General features: G+C 36.3%; 1 protein-coding gene across 15 annotated transcripts in view; it reads left to right on the top strand.

The window, feature by feature from the left end:
* Prrc2c (proline rich coiled-coil 2C) overlaps nt 1–18,005 on the top strand; it is a 69,250-nt gene that overhangs the window by 12,511 nt on the left and 38,734 nt on the right. For 11 of the 15 annotated variants that reach the window (XM_038348756.1, XM_038348767.1, XM_038348761.1 and 8 more), the window contains exons 2-11: nt 6,079–6,244; nt 7,389–7,566; nt 9,499–9,608; nt 10,441–10,566; nt 12,159–12,379; nt 14,215–14,297; nt 14,791–14,924; nt 15,022–15,109; nt 16,097–16,238; nt 17,282–17,335. In XM_038348756.1, the coding sequence (XP_038204684.1) occupies nt 6,133–6,244; nt 7,389–7,566; nt 9,499–9,608; nt 10,441–10,566; nt 12,159–12,379; nt 14,215–14,297; nt 14,791–14,924; nt 15,022–15,109; nt 16,097–16,238; nt 17,282–17,335 (1,248 nt within the window). In that variant the 5' untranslated portion in view covers nt 6,079–6,132. The remainder of the gene's footprint in view (nt 1–6,078; nt 6,245–7,388; nt 7,567–9,498; nt 9,609–10,440; nt 10,567–12,158; nt 12,380–14,214; nt 14,298–14,790; nt 14,925–15,021; nt 15,110–16,096; nt 16,239–17,281; nt 17,336–18,005) is intronic. The other 4 variants (XM_038348759.1, XM_038348764.2, XM_038348769.2 and 1 more) reach the window with 2 other exon arrangements.

An 18,005-nucleotide genomic window follows, 5' to 3' on the forward strand; every position in this document is an offset into this window, starting at 1 on the left:
ATACCCAGTGACTGCAGATTTGTTTTATTTTAGATTTATTTTATGTGTAATTTTGAGTGTTTTGCCTTCATGTATGCATGTCTGCACCACATGTGCACAGTGCCCAAGGAGGCCAGAGGCGAGGGATTTGGATGGTTATGAGTTCTGGAGTCACACCTGGATCCTCTGTAAGAGCACCTTGTGTGCTTTTAACAGCTGACCCAAGCCATCTCTCCAGCCCCAACAAGTCTTTCTTTCTTATTTATTTATTTATTTATTTAGTTAGTTAGTTATTTATTTGATGTGTCTTGGTGCATTGCCTGCATGAATATCTGTGTCAGGGTATAGGATTCTCTGGAACTGGAGTTATAGCTGGCATGTGGAGGTACTGGAAATCAAAACTGGGTCTGATAAACTGCTTCCCAAATGTCATTTAGATCTTTTGGAAACAAGCTACTTGGCTTTAAAAACACTGGTTTCCCCAAGTACATACCATTTCTTTATATAATTGGGAGGGGAGGTCGTTGTAGAAAACAATCTACATTTTTACAAAATCTGGAAAATGCATGCGCACTATATCTAATTTCAGTGGAAAAATCCTATTTTTATTGGGCTTTTTCAGTTAAAGCACTTCTGATTTTAGAGAAAATTGTTATTTTCAGTGGTAAAAGCAAGGAGGGGTTATTTAAAAGACTTTGTTTTTAAAGATTGAGTTCTTCAGATGTTTAGGGACCTTAATATGAATGATTTTTGAAATGTATTGTTAATTTTATACAAGTGTAGAGGATTTTTTCTATATTTACATAATTTCTCCTCTAGCTATTCTTACTTCCCTACTTCTCACAAATTCAAAGCCTCTTATGCTTTGATTATTATTGTAACATATATACAAATAATTAGAAATACAACATGGTGAATCTCTTTAGTGCTGCTCCCATGTATATGTTAGGTCATGCTCCTTGGGATCCATCTGATAGCCTATAAGGGTGCCTTTTCCCTGGAGAAAACTGATTTCTCCTTCTCTCAGCAGCTGTTAATTGCCTGTAGGTTTTCATTTGTGGGTATTCCTTCATCCATGTTGGCACACCAACTGGTGTCACAGTTTTGGTCTTCAGTAGGTGACCTCTTTGTGATTTCCTGGGTACAGCTTTCCTGTCCTGTATAAAAGACATCATCTTGCAGGAGAGATCCTGGTCCTCTGGCTTTAGAATCTCTCTAACCCTTGAAGGGTGTTTTAAATTAGAAATGATACAAGTAGAGAATAGAGTGCTTTTGATCCCCATAATTATGCTGATGTGTTTTTGAAATTAGAAGCTCAAAGGCTTAAACAAATGCTTGAACTTGCTGTTTGAAGGGTTTGGGGGATTACTAGTTATATAAATTGTACTGGTTTGTTAAGATACTAATGTCAAGTTCAGCCATGTATCCACACAGCAATTTTTTAAACTAGTTTTTCTCCATTGGCTCTTGGCATATAGAATATCCACAAAGGTAGCATTTCTTGTTCACTTGGCAAGCTCTATAAAATCTGATTTCTGTCTGCTTTAACTTCCATCTCCTCCATTTCCCCTTTAGGCATGAATTTTACAGTTGACCTTACACTTCTGTAAGGTTCAGTGGTTTGAAACTGTGACTTTACTATAGAGACATGCAGGGGAAGGTTTTCAAAGAAGGCTTTTGTTCAGTCTGGCCTCAGCAATTTTGCATAAACTGGCTGATGGAACAGTGTTTATGTGCATGGTTGTGTATGTGTGAAGAAGCCAGAGGAGGACTATTGGGCGTATCCTACTCTGTACCTGGAGAGCTAAGTTAGACAGCAAGCCCCAGCTCACCTTTTTTCTTTTCCCTCACTACTACAGGCCTACATGACTATGTCTGGTATCTTACCTGGGTGCTGGGATTTCTAGCTCAGGTCTTCATGTTTGGGTGGAACCTACTGAAGCCATCTCATACCCTGACATATTATTTTCAAGATCTCTGATAAATTTGTGCTTCCTGAGTGAGAGCACTGATTGATTTTTCTTTAGCTCGTGTCACCTCAGAGAAGCCGTCAAAATTTTGTTGCCTTTTTACTCAGTTGATTTTTTTTTCATTCACATTCTTGTTTTACTTATAGATTGTTGATTACAGGTTCCATAAAGTATGACCTGTACAGCCACGAACAAGTGAACCTAGAAAAAGAGCTGATGGTCTAAGACTTGTGAGTGAGTCTTGTATTTTACATAGGAAAAAATTAGAAAGGCAATAGACAAAGATACATACATAACTTACTGTGACATTCATTTTGTCCTTGTCAGGTTGTTTTCTAATTTATTTCTGCCTTTTCTTCTTTCATTGTTTGGATAGCTTTTTGTTACAAGACAGACTTTTTAGGTAGCCTATGTGGGCCTAAAACTTTGTAGCCAAAGGATAATCTCAAATTCCTGACCCTCTTCCTCCACCTCCCAAACACTTGGGACTACAGAGGTATGTAACCACAACTACTGTTGGACCCATTTTAAAACTTGTTTTGTCTAGTAATAGAAACACTTGGAGTGCAAATATGATTTATATTCATTGTTTTGATAGGGTATTTTCTGTTAAATAGTTTGGCAATATTGGTTTTGATTTTGCATGTGTGAGTCTTGTCACAGATTTTTTTAAAATTGATTCTGTTTTGTGTTTATGGAATTATAAGCAGTTTTCATGCCAGTTCCAGAAGCAAAACAGCTTTTGAGATCCCCATTGCTATGTTCTGAGATGTTTTTTCCCCTCCTATATTGTCTGTTGCATACTAAAGAACTTCACTCAAAGGAAAGTGTTTCTAATTTTCTGTGTGTCTTGAGACATTGTATTCTTGACATGATCAGGTCCATGTCAAACAGTAGACATTTACTCAACCACAGGTTCATCTGTGTGGTTGCAGGTAGCAGTATCAACTTTATTAAGTCAAAAAATTTCCATGTTTGTGTTCACCACAGTTTCTTTATCCATTCATCCTTAAAGAAAGATACATTTTAGCCAGGCGGTGGTGGCGCACGCCTTTAATCCCAGCACTCAGGAGGCAGAGGCAAGCAGATCTCTGTGAGTGTGAGGCCAGCCTGATCTATAAGAGCTGGTTCCAGGACAGGCTCAAAAGCTACAGAGAAATGTTGTCTTGAAAAACAAAACATAAATATACCTTACACTTTGAATGTTTGCTTGTTTTAATTTAGTGTAAATATTGTATGAGTATCTTTATGAGGCAGTAATTTTATTTCCTTTGAAAAATATGCAGAAAAGGAAATTAAGTTTTGAGGAGTCCCTATGTTATTCATAATGCTCATATTCAATTATATTAACACCAGTAATATTCAAGGGTTTCTCCAACCTTGAGAAACTTACGTTTGGTAGATGCCTATTGGAGCCTATATTTCTGGGTCCTCTGTGTGTCTTACTAGGCCAGTTCTGTATTTTATTTTATATTGGTTTTGTTTGTTATTCAGGGCAGAGTTTTTCTGTATAGACCAGGCATGAGCCACCACCACCACCAGCTTTGTAATATAATTTTTGAAAAAGGGAGGAAGAGATCTTCAACTTTGTGCCCCCTCTATAGTTTTCAGTCAAACATCATGGCTTCCCTATAGTCCCAACCACTCTTATGCACAGGAGTTCAAAATTAGCAACTGGGCGGTTTCCTGGGACCTCTATTTATTCCACCCCAGATGTCTTGGGGGGTGTCGTATGTGGATCTTTCATGGTATTATGTTAGTGGAATTTTGAATTCAATCAATTCAACTCCAACTTCCTTGAGTCGGTTAATTACTTTGAATCAGGTTAACAATAATATTTTCCTAATACATGAACATGGGATAGCTTTCTGTTATTTGTACCTTTAATTTTTCTTCATCAACAGTTTTAGTGAGCATATATTTTCCTTCTTAAATTTCAAGCATGCTGTTTTAGAGTATGGTAAATGTCCCCCACCTCATCCTCAGAGATAGGGTTTTCCTCCACAGCTCTTGCTGTCCTGTAATATACTATGTAGACCAGACTGGTGAACTCACAGAGGTCTTCTTCCTCCTGAGTCCTGGAATTAAGGTGTGTGCTTACTTTAAGGGGTATGGTAATATGTGCATGCCACCACCCACATGTGGAGATCAGAAAACAACATTTGGGGCTCTGTTCTCCCCTTCTCTGGTGTGGGTTGCCCAGGAATTAAAATCAAGTTAGCAGATTTGATAGCAAGTTAAATTTGATTGGTTGTTGTTTATTAAGTCAGTCTTGCTCCCAGAAATAAATTATATTTGATTGTGGCATATGGTCTTTTAGTTTGTGAGACAGGGTTTCACTGTGTATCCCAGGCTGGCTCAGAACTCCTGAGCCTCCTTTTCTACTCTCAGATGCATGGATTACAAGCATGCTCCACCCATGCTTGACTTTCTGAATTGACCATTTTAACACATTTGCTCACTGGTTTTATTGTTTGATGAATTCTGTTCATAGATTTCCTATTTGGGTTTCTTATGTTGAGTTTTGCTTAAGTATTTGTATCTTCTGATTTAATTTTAAATATCCCTATATTCTATGTACAGTTGAAAATGTTCTCAAAAGTAGGATGCAGTGGGATGCATTCTTCAGTGGTACTTAATTTTTGGATGATAAGTTAGTATTGGAAGTAATAGGAATTTTAATGAGTTTCCTTACAGAGAGGTAAGTAAATCAAGACAAGGTATACCCCACAGTAGGAAAAATAGATCTTAATTTGGTGTGAGTGGAAAGATCCAGTGGTTCTTAAGACTGTTTACACACTAGAATCACTTAAGAAACTTTAGAGCTGCCTATTGCTGCTCAGCTTTCCATAATGAGTCTTAATATATTTATATTTGTTCCTCCTTGTCTCTGTATCATGAAATTGATGAACATTTGACAGTGAGTTAGATTGTGTATCTTTCCACCCCAGCTCTAGCACCACAGGGTCTTAGTGTGTCGCCGTGAATGACCTGGAACTCTCTTTAGATAGACCAGGCTGACCATAAGTCAGCCTGTTTCCTCTTCACAATGCTGAATTTGGGCCACCATGCCTGACCATACTTATTATTAACACTGTTGAGATTAATTAAGTGAGCATATTTGTGTAGGTAGATATAGACAAATGGGCATCACTGAAGTTGAATGTGTAGTTCTTCTGATGACAAATATTGTAGCTTTGGAGCCTGTCCTGGAACTAGGACCAGGCTGGCCTTGAACTCACAGAGATCTGACTGCCTCTGCCTCCCAAGTGCTGGGATTAAATGTGTGTGCCCCTGCTGCTCTGCTAGATACGTTTATTTTAATGTATATCTGGAGGACTGGGATTGTAGATAGTTCCGATGGTAGAACATTTGCGTAGCATATTATGTCAGGTACTGGGTCAGAGCCTCTGAACTGCAAAACAAACAAACAAAAACTCTTGTGTGACAAAACGTGGCTGATACCTCATGAGTTAAACTGTATCTGTAGAAAATTGTGCTATCCTTAGCTCTTCAGGTCTGTTCTATGCTGTTAGTGGTTTCTGTTGTGGAATTAGCCAACCCTGCTTTCACCTTACTAGCCTCTCTCTCTCTCTCTCTCTCTCTCTCTCTCTCACACACACACACACACACACTAACATCTCTTTAAATTGAAAGGAAGTTGTAAGTAAAATAATTTGTCTTTTTCTCCTTTTTATTAATAAGTTAGCTTTAAGTTAGGACATCTGTGGGATTTTTACCATTGGAGGAAATGGTGTCATCTTCCTATTCTGAATTCAATCTGATAGCCAGTCATTACAAAGCTTAAGTTAAGTAGATAGTCTACTAGGTTCATCATATCTGAAGTATTCATTTTAGGATTATAACCCTCTTCTCATGTATACCATTTAACAGCTAGAAACAGTTATTAAATAATGTATTTTTCAAGTGCATAATAGTTTTATTTTGGTTAACATTGGCTTGTATTAACAAGGTCTATGAAAATATTGGAATGTATATTGTAGATAAATATCTCCTTCAACCTATCTTTTTTAAAAAAAGGTCCTGAGATATGAATTTATTAAACTTTTTAGTCAGCTAATGCTAAAACTTTCCTCTTATTTTTTTTTTTCTTGCATGCATCACACAGACTACTTTTAAGGGGTGTGGCAGGAGGTTTTGGACTCGATGAGTTTCCACCGAAATGTCGGAGAAGTCAGGCCAGAGCACAAAAGCAAAGGATGGGAAAAAGTATGCAACACTCAGTTTGTTTAATACTTACAAAGGAAAATCCTTGGAAACTCAGAAAACTACAGGTGAGTAGATCCAGTATTTATGTTGTTTGTGGATTTGTTAATGTTGATGATACTGTATCTATTGCTTTTGATTAGATGTTAGGGCAAGCCTATTTATATTGGTCTTTGTATAGATTCACTTTTTAGGGAATAGGAATTAAATATTTTAGCATTGAAAATTTGCACTTTTATAGAACTTTTGGAAGATTTGTTTTTATTTTTTAGTTGTGTAGGTGCGTGTGTCTTCATAAGGGTGTGTGGACACAGGTGCAGGGGACTGCAGAGGTCGGAGAGATCCCCTGGAGCTAAAGTTACATATGGTTGTGAGCTGCCGCACATGGGTGCTTGGAATTGGACAGCTAGTGTTCTTAACTTGAGCCATCTCTCAAGCACCTCACAGAACCGTTTGTACATACTTTATTCTCCCTTCTGGCTATAGAAAAGAAACTATATGAAAGACGCAGAGCCATGTATATACTCTTTTAACTACAGGAAAGGAAAGTCTTGCCTTTTTAACTTGGATCCCTTGAGCCAATATGTACAGTGAAAAGTGGAATATTTGTAATATTCTTTTGTTTGTAAGTTTTGTTGGGTAGGGGGGGTTGAGACAAGGTCTTGATGCTGTGTAACCCTACTTGACTTACAAAAAAGGGCCAGACTCTAGCTTACAATGATTTTCCTGCCTCTACCTCCAAATTGTAGAGTTAAAGACTTGTGCTACCACTTTGAGCTTTCTTCTCAACTTTTTTATTTAATGTAGAATGAGTTGCCTGAAAATATTCTAAAACTACCATTATCACCACCACCCCCAGGCCCATAGTATATTAGTGTTGTATTTTTTAAAATTGGGGGATGGAGTGTAGGGGTGGTTTGGTTGTGGGGTGTTTTTTTTTGTTTTTTTTTTTTTTTTTTGTTTTTTTTTTTTGTTTTTTTTTTTTTTTTGCTTTTTGAGACAGGTCTTGCTTATTCCCATGATAGCTTATCTGTTCAGTGTCTAGTTATTTTTTACTTTTAAGTTACAGGTGTATAAACTGAGTTTACAGAGCTCTACTTTAAGATTAGTGACTATTTAGAAACTCGATTGACTCCTGATTGTCTTCATTTGAAGAATAAAATGGGTAATGCAGTAGATGTTCTAAGAAAATTGATGTTATTGATCTTTTAGTTGCAGCTCGACATGGGTTACAAAGTCTTGGAAAAGTTGGTATTTCCCGGCGGATGCCTCCACCTGCTAACCTCCCAAGTCTCAAAGCAGAAAACAAAGGCAATGATCCTAATGTGAATATTGTGCCCAAGGATGGCACAGGATGGGCATCGAAACAAGAGCAGCATGAAGAAGAAAAGTGAGTCAAAATCTGTTAGAATAAAACACTTATTGCTTTGTAGGAAACGTCTGTGTTAGTAACCACTGTACGTTGAGAGTTGTGTCTATAATACATATGACAAGAAAAAGTTTCAGAGAGATCTTTCATCAGATGGGAAAACAAGTTACCTTGCTCTTTCATGCTCATCTGAGGTCTCCTGTTTAAGAATGATAAAATCTTGGCCTACTCCTAACACTACTTAGCAACACCATGAAAAATAACTTAAAATATCCTAGGAACAAATCTACAAGCCCTGCCTATATATCATCTGCAAACTTTTATCTGAAGGTAGGACCCAGCACTCTGCTTTATAGTAAGTCCTAGATTAATTGTAGTGGTGGTGGTACTCTGAGAGGCAGAGACAGGTCTATGAGTTCAAGGCCAGCCTGGTCTACAGAGTGAGTTCCATGACAGCCAGAGCTACACAAAGAAACCCTGTTGCAAAAACAAAAAGACATACACACTAAACACATGTTAAGCGTATATACATATATTGAATATACATATATTAGAAACCATATATATCGTGTATGTATACTCTGAAAATGAATATATAGTAGACATACAGCTGTAGTAAATGCATTATAATCTTTAGGCTCTTGGAGTCTAGTGGTTTTGTCAATAGAATATGAAGCGGGCGTGGTCGGTCGGCAATTGGAAATAACCAAACTAGCCTTATATAAAATACTCAGCTTTAATAAAAGGAGAAAATGGGAGAAACTTACAGAGCCAGAGTTCCAGCGAAGAGCAGGGAACCAAGAGAGCAAAACAAACAAAACACGGATCTTTTAAAGGTATTTTGTGCCCCGAAAGAGTCACGCCCCTCAGGCAAGGAATTGGTCAGCTTCCCCATCAAGAATAGATGACATAGGAACTAATCAACAAGTTTGCTTATATTACATGGCCTGTACTACACTCCCTCCTCTCCCACCTTCTTCAGATCAGGCATTCTCTTTCTAATAAGAGTAGAAATTGATTTGAAAGAAACAAAGAAAAGAAAAATAAAGAGTTGGTTCTGTTGCCTTAAATTCCAAGATGCTAAAGAATTCTGTCTCCAGCATTAAAACCGCTTGGTGTATCATAGGTGCTCAAGCATTATTTGTTAAGTGAAAAATAAGAATTAATACTGTCTGCCTTAATGATCATTTATTCAGTAAATATTTTGTCTTCTGTTTATCAAAATTTGAGCCAGATTATTAGCTGGGCTAAATATTAAGTTTTAGAACTTGAATAAGTTATTGGGCACTTGATAGGATTTACATTGCTCTGTTTGCATAGAACTTAACAAATTTCCATATTTCTGCTTATGTATTTTTGACCACCTTTGTAGAAACTTAGTTTGTTGTAAAATTATTTTATAGTAACAAGCAAGGGCAAGGTGTACCAAAAATACTGTGCTGGCATTCTGTAGTGTCATTAATTACCTTTTCATTTTTAAATATTACCATATTACAAGGATTGCCTAAAACTGTAGACTATTGATCATGTTTTGTTCCTGAGAATGGATTAGACAGATTGGTATTACATGTTTGAATTGTAATGTGATAGATCTGTGACTCATTGGAGTTCACCTACTCTTCATCCCTAGTTATCGCCACTAAACTGTATTTCTGCATATAGTTACATTGCTGTTGATATGCATTTCTTTGAAACATTGTACTGGCAGCTATTTTGGTTATGAGTATTAACAAAATGAAAAATAAGCAGAGCTGGGTTATTCAAAAGTAGAGCTGAATGGGAGAAAAACAGCCATAACTTTAAAGGTAACAATACAGGGACAAACAATTTATGAGAGATGCAGCTATAATCTAGAAGTAGTAAATTTGTAGCCAAAATTAGCACGCTTAATTTACATGCATTAAAAATATTTAATTGTAATATCTGAAATAATGGATTAATATTTTTTTAAAGAGCACCAGAAGTATCACCAGCACAACCAAAACCTGGGGTTGCAGCTCCCCCAGAAGTAGCACCTGCTCCCAAATCATGGGCCAGTAACAAGCAAGGTGGGCAAGGAGATGGTAAGTGGACATTAGCTGGGGTATCTGGTTAGGTTTGATGGTTACTGAACAGCCATGTAGGAAATCAAGGTAGAAAACATTACCAAAGAGATACATTCATATACTTATAAACTCTGTGATGCTAATTAAATTTCTTTGTCAAAAGTTATATATGCTCTAAGGAGAGCTGTAAGTTATCCTCTCACCTTTAAAAAAAAATAAGTATCATGACAGCTTAAAAGACATGGGTATCCTCATCATTTATCAATACAAATACATTTTATATTTAGACATTGTATTCCGTTCCCTAAACATCCCAAACTTTTTTCACATACCCTGTCAGGACTTCTGGGTGTTGAAGAATTAGAGAATGTTCATAAAGCACAGTAGTAACTCTAATATTCCCTATAAAAATGAACAAGTATATAAGTGAATAGTGAGGTGCCCTCATTTAGTGATAAATTAAAGTAGTAAATCAAATGGAAACAACAGCCTTGCTTGGTACTTGGTGGTATTTAGCCAGAAAGTCTGTTTCAATAATACAATTATTAAAGGCTTTTGGCAAAGAAGTTGGACTTAAGTAGGAGGAGTCATAATAAAAGAAACAAAGTAACACTTTACTTTAGCATCTCTTAATCTTCTGTACTCTTATCTGGCAGGTTCCTTTCTTAGAGTTTTGTCTCCTTATGGCTGTTCATTAACTTTTCAAAGGCTGTGGTTTAATAGTTTTATTGATATAAACAATCATTTGAATAATTCATCCAAAAAAAGCAAGATCTCTGTCCTGGGAGGGTTGCTTGAATTTTCTTCATTATAAAAGTTCCCTTACTTTTTTTCAAACAATTTTTTTAAGGAATCCAAGTGAATAGTCAGTTTCAGCAGGAATTTCCCAGTCTGCAGGCAGCTGGAGATCAGGAAAAAAAAGAAAAAGAAGCAAGTGATGAAAACTATGGACCCGGCCCCAGTTTACGTCCACCAAGTGAGTGCTTTGTACTGTTTTATCTTATGATAGCGCCTCATGTATGCTTATATATCTATCTAGAGTCTAATGCTGTATTTACCTAAAATACTATGTTTTCAGACCAACAGTAGTACCACTGTAACTTTAGAGATCATTGAAAATGTACTAAATAGAAATTTTCAAGATGTCCAGGTATCTTCTATGTAAATTTTATCATTTTGTCTTGTCCATTCCCTTCCTTCTTCGTGTGCATGCATGTGCCTTAACCTCCCAAGGTCTGGATTATAGGCATATGCTATTGTGCCTAATATATTTGATCTTTTTACAGTAACAAGTTAAGTATGTTTTCCCCGTTGTGTAAGATTTATCCATTTCTTTACTCTCTTTGTATTGCAGTTCCTTGTTTTCTGAACTCAAACTGAGGAAATAAATGATTTTGAATAATGCAGGATACTTCTTTACGTGCAGTATAAGGCAGAAACTAACAGTAGAAGTGTGAAATGTTTGAGAGACATGTAAATGTCTTAGCTTCATATTGTTATCACTAAACATCTTAGCAAACACTATTCATGAGGTTCCTCTGACAAATATTTTTAGGTCTATATTTTTAATGTCATATTTCACATTTTAGGCCTATTTCTTGTCAAATGAGAATATATCATCTGCTTTTATTTTTTAACCCTCATAATGCAATCAATTAATTCGTACTAGAAGTTGTGTTAGCGCCACTATTTCTACAGTTGGTTAAATTTTGACCCAGAAGTTACCTATTGCCTACTGATATATATGGCAATATGAGTCAACAAACTGAACCCAACTGTTTTCTGAAGGATAGGAATCCAAAAGAAGCCTAGTTAGAAGTTGGGATTGAGGATTCTCTCAGCCCCTTTTGCTGGTACTGCTCATGACATGTCTTTCCCAAAATACATAAAAGGTTGGACTTTTTTCTATAATGGAGAATAATTTCTTTGTTTCTTTCAATAATCTGTTCAATGTTTCCTTAAAACCACACTGTGGCTTTACTTGGTTTCAACAAGATAATTTCATTGGATCTGCTCACTTGGGCCCATGTAACTAGTAATGGTTAACTGAAAGTAAATGGATGTGAGCGTCTCACCTCAACTTTACTTCCCTCTAGAGCTCTCATATGTCTTGAAACATGACTATCTGACAATAGACCAAATATGAGCAGTGATTTTTTTTTTAACCTCTACAGATTCACTGATAGCACTTCATAGAGGTTCTAATAGTTCTCCTCTGATGATTTGTTATGGCATGAAGCCATGACTCTAGACTCTCTACATTTGTTAAGAACTTTAGACCCACACATGGAGGTGTGTCCCCCCCCCATCATTACTGTATTTACTTGATGACATTTTTTCGAGGGAGGGGGGATGTTGAGACAGCTGTAGCTTTGGGACCTGTCCTGGAATTACCTCTTAGAGACCAGCTGGTCTTGCTCACAGAGATCTGCCTGTCTCTGCCTCCCGAGTGCTGGGATTAAAAGCATGCTGCCACACCGGCTTTTGATGACATTTTCTTGAAATGTGCTTAGGCTGGTTGGTGTCACTGTTATATTACTAAATATTTTCTTGCTCTTTTTTGCTCAGATGTTGCTTGTTGGAGAGATGGTGGTAAGTCTGCTGGCACACCTTCCTCTGATCAGGATGAAAAGCAACTTGGCCAGGATGAAAGCACAGCCATAACATCAGAACAAAATGATATTCTCAAAGTGGTAGAAAAGAGGATAGCTTGTGGTCCTCCACAGGCCAAACTGAATGGACAACAGCCTCCCCTTGCTTCTCAATATAGAGCTATGATGCCTCCATATGTGAGTATTGCTAAACATGCAAACACTTGAAAGAATTTTTTATTCTGGGATTCAAGAAGAAAACTGAACTAAGGGAAAAAAGTGTGGGTCTTTGGTCTCATTAACATCTAACTAAAAAATGAATTATCAGTATAGTAAAGGAAGCAAATCACATGTATCTGCAGCACAGGTAGGTTTATCACTAATCACCTATTTTACAGTACATTACACTCACCATTGGATCCATGGGTCAATAAAGAAGCATATATCACATATCCAGTATTTAGGAGGCAAAAACAGGTTTAGCACTGTGAGTTTGGAGACAGACTGTTCTACATGGATCTTGGTACCTGTATTTGTCTCTTTTATTTTTTCTTCCATTGTTTTATGTTTTGAATTGTGAGTTGTTTGTGCTCTGTGTCTTCCTGTCATGTTTAAGCCATTCTAGAAAAGCAGAGGGAAATGATTTTCAAATATTTTTTAAGGGTTACACAGTTCATTATGCATGAGACCCTGATCTTTACTCTATGAGCTGAAAGATGACATCCTAAGAAGTATAAGAGTATGATTTAAAAAACAATCTTTATAAACCGACCTGATCTTAAAAAAATGATTTTGCTCTTGCCTCCTCATTTTTTAATTTTGCTTATAGTTTTTTGAGCTTCCAGATTTGACTCTTGGAATGTAAAAGCAAAGGAAAGAGAAAAGGCTTCACTACCAGTTGCCTCTGATTCTGGTTGAATAGTGTTCTACTTGTTATGAAAAGCAAACATCTTTTAACAAAAGTATAAATTGAGAACTCAGGGGTTGCTTCTGCAATTAGTGTATGACAGACTCCAAATTTTAAGACATGAGCTAGAAAAAATTAATCATGTCTGAATAATCGAACTTAAGATGGTTTGCCTTATATGCTGCAGCCAAAACTCCTGTTTCCTCAAAAGTTCATAGTTGAATCTGGTGTTTAATTTGACTTTATTTCAGCCCTATTTAGTAGGAACACTTTCTTTGAAAGCATAGTCATACATACACAGCCCTTTTCGAGTATAATTTACTTATGTAAAAAGATTTTTGTTTTTGTAGTAAGATATTTTTTAGCAGAAGCTAAGTCTGGTTCAGGATACATGTAGAGTATTTAAGATACACGGTTGATATTATTTATATGATTTGGCTGTGTGTAAATGAGTAAGTACTTCTTGAGACGGTCCCTTAGTTGTCAGCGTTTTCATAACCTACTCCCAACCCCCCCTTTAAAGCTTTCAAAGCTGAGATCCCACAAAAATCAACTTGACTTTTTTTCAAGTTTTAATTTATGTAATCTGTGTAGTCACTTCACTGAGAACCTGTTTTCTGTGCCATGCTTAATGTCTTTCAGGGTTGTCCTTTACCCAGCTCTTTCCCTAATTTCCCTTTCTGTAATCTGAAGTGAGTTCTTTAACAGCGTGTCTTTCCAGATTCAAGATTTCATTACACAAAATTCCTACTTGAATAAGACTTTCTGGGGTTCATGTATTATGACTTAACGTTTTTTATGTCATTGCATAAACTAAAATTAATGAGAGAGGTTCTTCACATGCCCTAGTTAATACTTTTATGTTACAGTTTTTTGGGGATGGGATGTGAGGGGCCTGTCTTTAAGCAGGCAGATCTGTGAGTTTGCAACCAGCTGTTTTAATAGCCTTTAAAACAAACGAGTTTCTGGTATCATTGTTCCTTTAAATGGTTTGTTGCTATAGGGGTTTGTTAGTGAGGATGAGTGGTGTCTTTATTAGCAAAGTTGATTATTCACATCATTTGCTTTAATCATTCCTACTGAATTTGTATATCATTACTTACTAAATTTCTTGTTTTCTTCACAGATGTTTCAGCAGTACCCAAGGATGGCATATCCTCCTCTACATGGTCCCATGAGGTTCCCACCGTCTTTATCTGAAACAAACAAGTAAGAGTATTAAAGCCTGAAAGACATATGTGCATATTAAGGGTTTTTTTTTTTTTTTTGAACGTTGGGTGTCCCTTTTTCTATTCTCACAAGGACAATTGCTCTTAAATAATTAGCTGTCTCTTTTAAGATAAAACTAAAATACTTCAGTAGTTGAAAAATCTAATTGACAGGAAATTCTGAATGCAGATAAACATGATTCTAAAACCAGTGATAATTATTTCTCCCCTTTTCTTGTCATGTTTGTCACCCCATTCTATCCACTTAATGTGAGATTTTTAGTATCCTCTTAAATAATGCATTTTAAATGTTTTTGTACTATTTAAGCTACTAATTATATAATAATGATTCTTTATAGTCATGTCTGATGTATATCTTCCTATAGAAAACACTAATGTTGAATTGTGAAATGAACTAAATTCCAGTGCTTTAATACTCTATATTCAATATAATTAAGACGTGCATTTTTTTTTCTCCGCAATCCCATCATTAGAGGCCTTCGAGGAAGAGGTCCTCCTCCTTCGTGGGCTTCTGAGCCTGAACGCCCGTCCATCCTTAGTGCCTCTGAACTGAAGGAGCTCGATAAATTTGATAACCTAGATGCTGAAGCTGATGAAGGATGGGCAGGTAAGAAAAATTCATTAGGCATTTTAAGCTGATTCGTGTTTAGATTAACATAATTGGTGTCTTTTAAGGCTTATCTACATTTTCATTCATTTAACAGGCGCTCAGATGGAAGTAGATTATACAGAACAGCTGAATTTCAGTGATGACGATGAACAAGGAAGTAGTAGTCCTAAAGAGAACAACAGGTAACTCATGACATTTTTGCTATTAACAGTGTGGTTTTTGCTGATAGAACATGACCTGTTTCTGCGGGGAAGCTTTATTCATAGACATTTGGGTTTGTATATAAAATTTCTTCATTTTTCTCTCAGAGTATTACTGAGTTTAAGCCTATTATTGCGTTTAAAACTAATTAATACCGTACAACTAATCAAGGAATTGCGGTTTGGTACTTCTTTAAAAGGTACATTTCAAAAGGCTGTTTGGATACTCAGTGTCTAACTGCAGATAAGTATCTGGTACCATTTTACAGGCATAACCACAAAAAATTCCTTAGACTACTTAGTTGCTTTGGAATCTTGATTTTTTTTTTTTAAGTGCTTTGGAAAATTGGGGCCTTTTATTTTATCTCTTTGATGTCTTACTCTTGCAGGATCATCCAAATAAGGAATATATGGGTTAATGTATATCAAAGAGTTAGGCTTTTACATGCCCAGTTGGTAATTTTCCCAGCTATGGCATTGTAGTGTGTTCTAGTTTCATTATTGATCATCTGTGAGATGCTTGTGATGTGTTGTGTTTTTTTAAGTAGAATAATTTCATTTATTTTCCTTACTGAACCGAATAAATTAGAATATAGTTAGCAATAGTTCTAATATCACTTATTTACATTCAGGTGATATTTTTTTTTTGAGAGGACAGAAAAAGAAAAATGGTATGTTAGATTCATTTGTATCACAGATGAGTATCCAGTTGAAGCAGCTGCCATAGTGCTATGTTAGTTATACTTTGATAGTGCGAATTTGCTAGTCTCAAGCCACTACAGAAACAGAGTGTGTATTACTGAATGAATTAACATTACTATGTCACAAACCTATCATTGCCTTATACGTTTTCTTCCCCTGAAATCATATGTAAAACATTTTTTTCTTTTTTACACAGAGAAGTTATTTGCTTGTGGTGTAATTCTTCTACTTTGCTTTTTTGATTTCTTCTCCATTTTGGTTTTTAAGTGAGGATCAAAGTTCAAAAACACCTGAAAGCACAGAAAACCGAAAAGAAGTAGATGAAGCTGCTGGCACGAAATCATCTCAGATACCTGCTCAGCCTCCAGTAGCAAAAAGCCCTTATGGGAAGGGACCTCCATTTAATCAGGTTTGTTGGGGCCGTGCAAATTCTTGTCATTACCAGTACTTTGACTGAATTAATCTTAGGGTCAAAATTGGAGGTGCTTGGGAAGGGGGGGGGGTTATGTAGTTTGCAGGCAGGAGTGGGATGGTGATGGTAGTTTTGTGTTACTGTTTATTTGATGCTGAACTGTCAGGCATATGTCACAATACTTGACTGGGACTCTATTTCTTTGTTTTTAATTAAACCTGAATCTTTGCTGTTTTCTGTTTTTATTGCCTGTTAATTGGAATTATTTATGGTAGCTAAAATTATTAAGCCAAAATTTAGGCTTCACTTTTGTCTTCTTTATCAAGACAAGTCAGAGTAGAGGGATTATTTTCTCAAAATAAAATGAGATGCTTTACTGTTTACTGAATATTTTATAAATCTTGGTACTTAAGTGTTAGAGTATACATTGTCTTTGTAGAGAAATCATATAGAAAATGGAGGTGCAAGCCTGTAATCCCAGCACTCAGGAAGTAGAAGCAGGTGGATCTCTTGAGTTCAAGAACAGCCAGGGCTACACAACGAGACCGTGACTTGGGGGTAGGAGATGAGGGAAAGAAAGAAAATAAGAGTTTTTTACAACATCCACGTTATTCTGGAAACAGATTGTGAAAGAAGAGAACTATGGAGAAAGGGTATGTTTTGATCTTATCTATGAGTAGAAATGGTGTAGCAATGACTATACTGCAAACTGAAAGGGGGTTTATTCAAGAAATTTATTGTAATTCTTAATTAGGAATCATTGTGTAGGCAGCATATGTTTGAATTTGTACAAAACAGATGGAAGAACATACCCGTCACTAAGCTAAAAGGAGCAAGCAGGCAATCATTTACATAGACTATCCTGAACTGGCAGCCTGGAGAGTGGTTCTGTAGAAAGTCATTTTACAGTGACTCTTAATAAAATGAAGACAGAGCTGATTGGTTGGCTATGAACAGTCTTGTGTTCTCATTAAGAAAAGTAGTACAGTGCAACTTAAGTATTTTGGGTAATTTTTTAAATCTTTTGTTTTTCATTACAGGAACGTGGACCTTCCTCACACTTGCCACCCCCTCCCAAGTTGCTTGCACAACAGGTAGATTTTAGATAAGTGTTGGAGAGTTGTATGCTGTGTTTGGTTTGTTTATGGTTTTCTTTTGATATGCTGTATGTTTATAACTTTTATTTAAAAAATTGTATATTGTTCGCTGTGGCTTTGACATGTTTTTATTCTAGTTCTTTTCATCATTCTTATCTACATCGCCCAGCTGATAGCTTTCACTTTCACACTGGTAGTCTGTCTTCCTGCTTTCCTTGTTTCTAAGGACAGCCATTTACTTCTTCCCTGAAGTCAGTCCTGTCGCTTACTACAGTGTTATTTTTTGCCATTTAAGAAAATCAAGCTGTCTGTATATCACCTTACTCTTCATCCTCTTACATCATCTACTCAATTTCTTTGTTTTCCATCACAGCTGCATGAGTCATTAGTTACCTCCACTCCTGTAAATACATGTGCATTCACACATATACACGCTTATTCCGTTTTCTAATAGATTAAATTTCCAAATACTAATGTAATAAATAACATACTAAATTATGTTAAGAAAAAACACTTTATAACAATAATGCAAATAGCTCATCAAAATAATTTTAGCTTCACAAAGGAAGATACTGTGAGTGTGGTCTGTGACTGAAGTGCTTGCTATACAGACCTGAGGATATGAATTCAAATGGCCAGAATACACACACACACACACACACACACA

This window comes from Arvicola amphibius, chromosome 12 (genome assembly GCF_903992535.2).
Source record: "Arvicola amphibius chromosome 12, mArvAmp1.2, whole genome shotgun sequence".
Lineage (NCBI taxonomy): Eukaryota > Metazoa > Chordata > Mammalia > Rodentia > Cricetidae > Arvicola > Arvicola amphibius.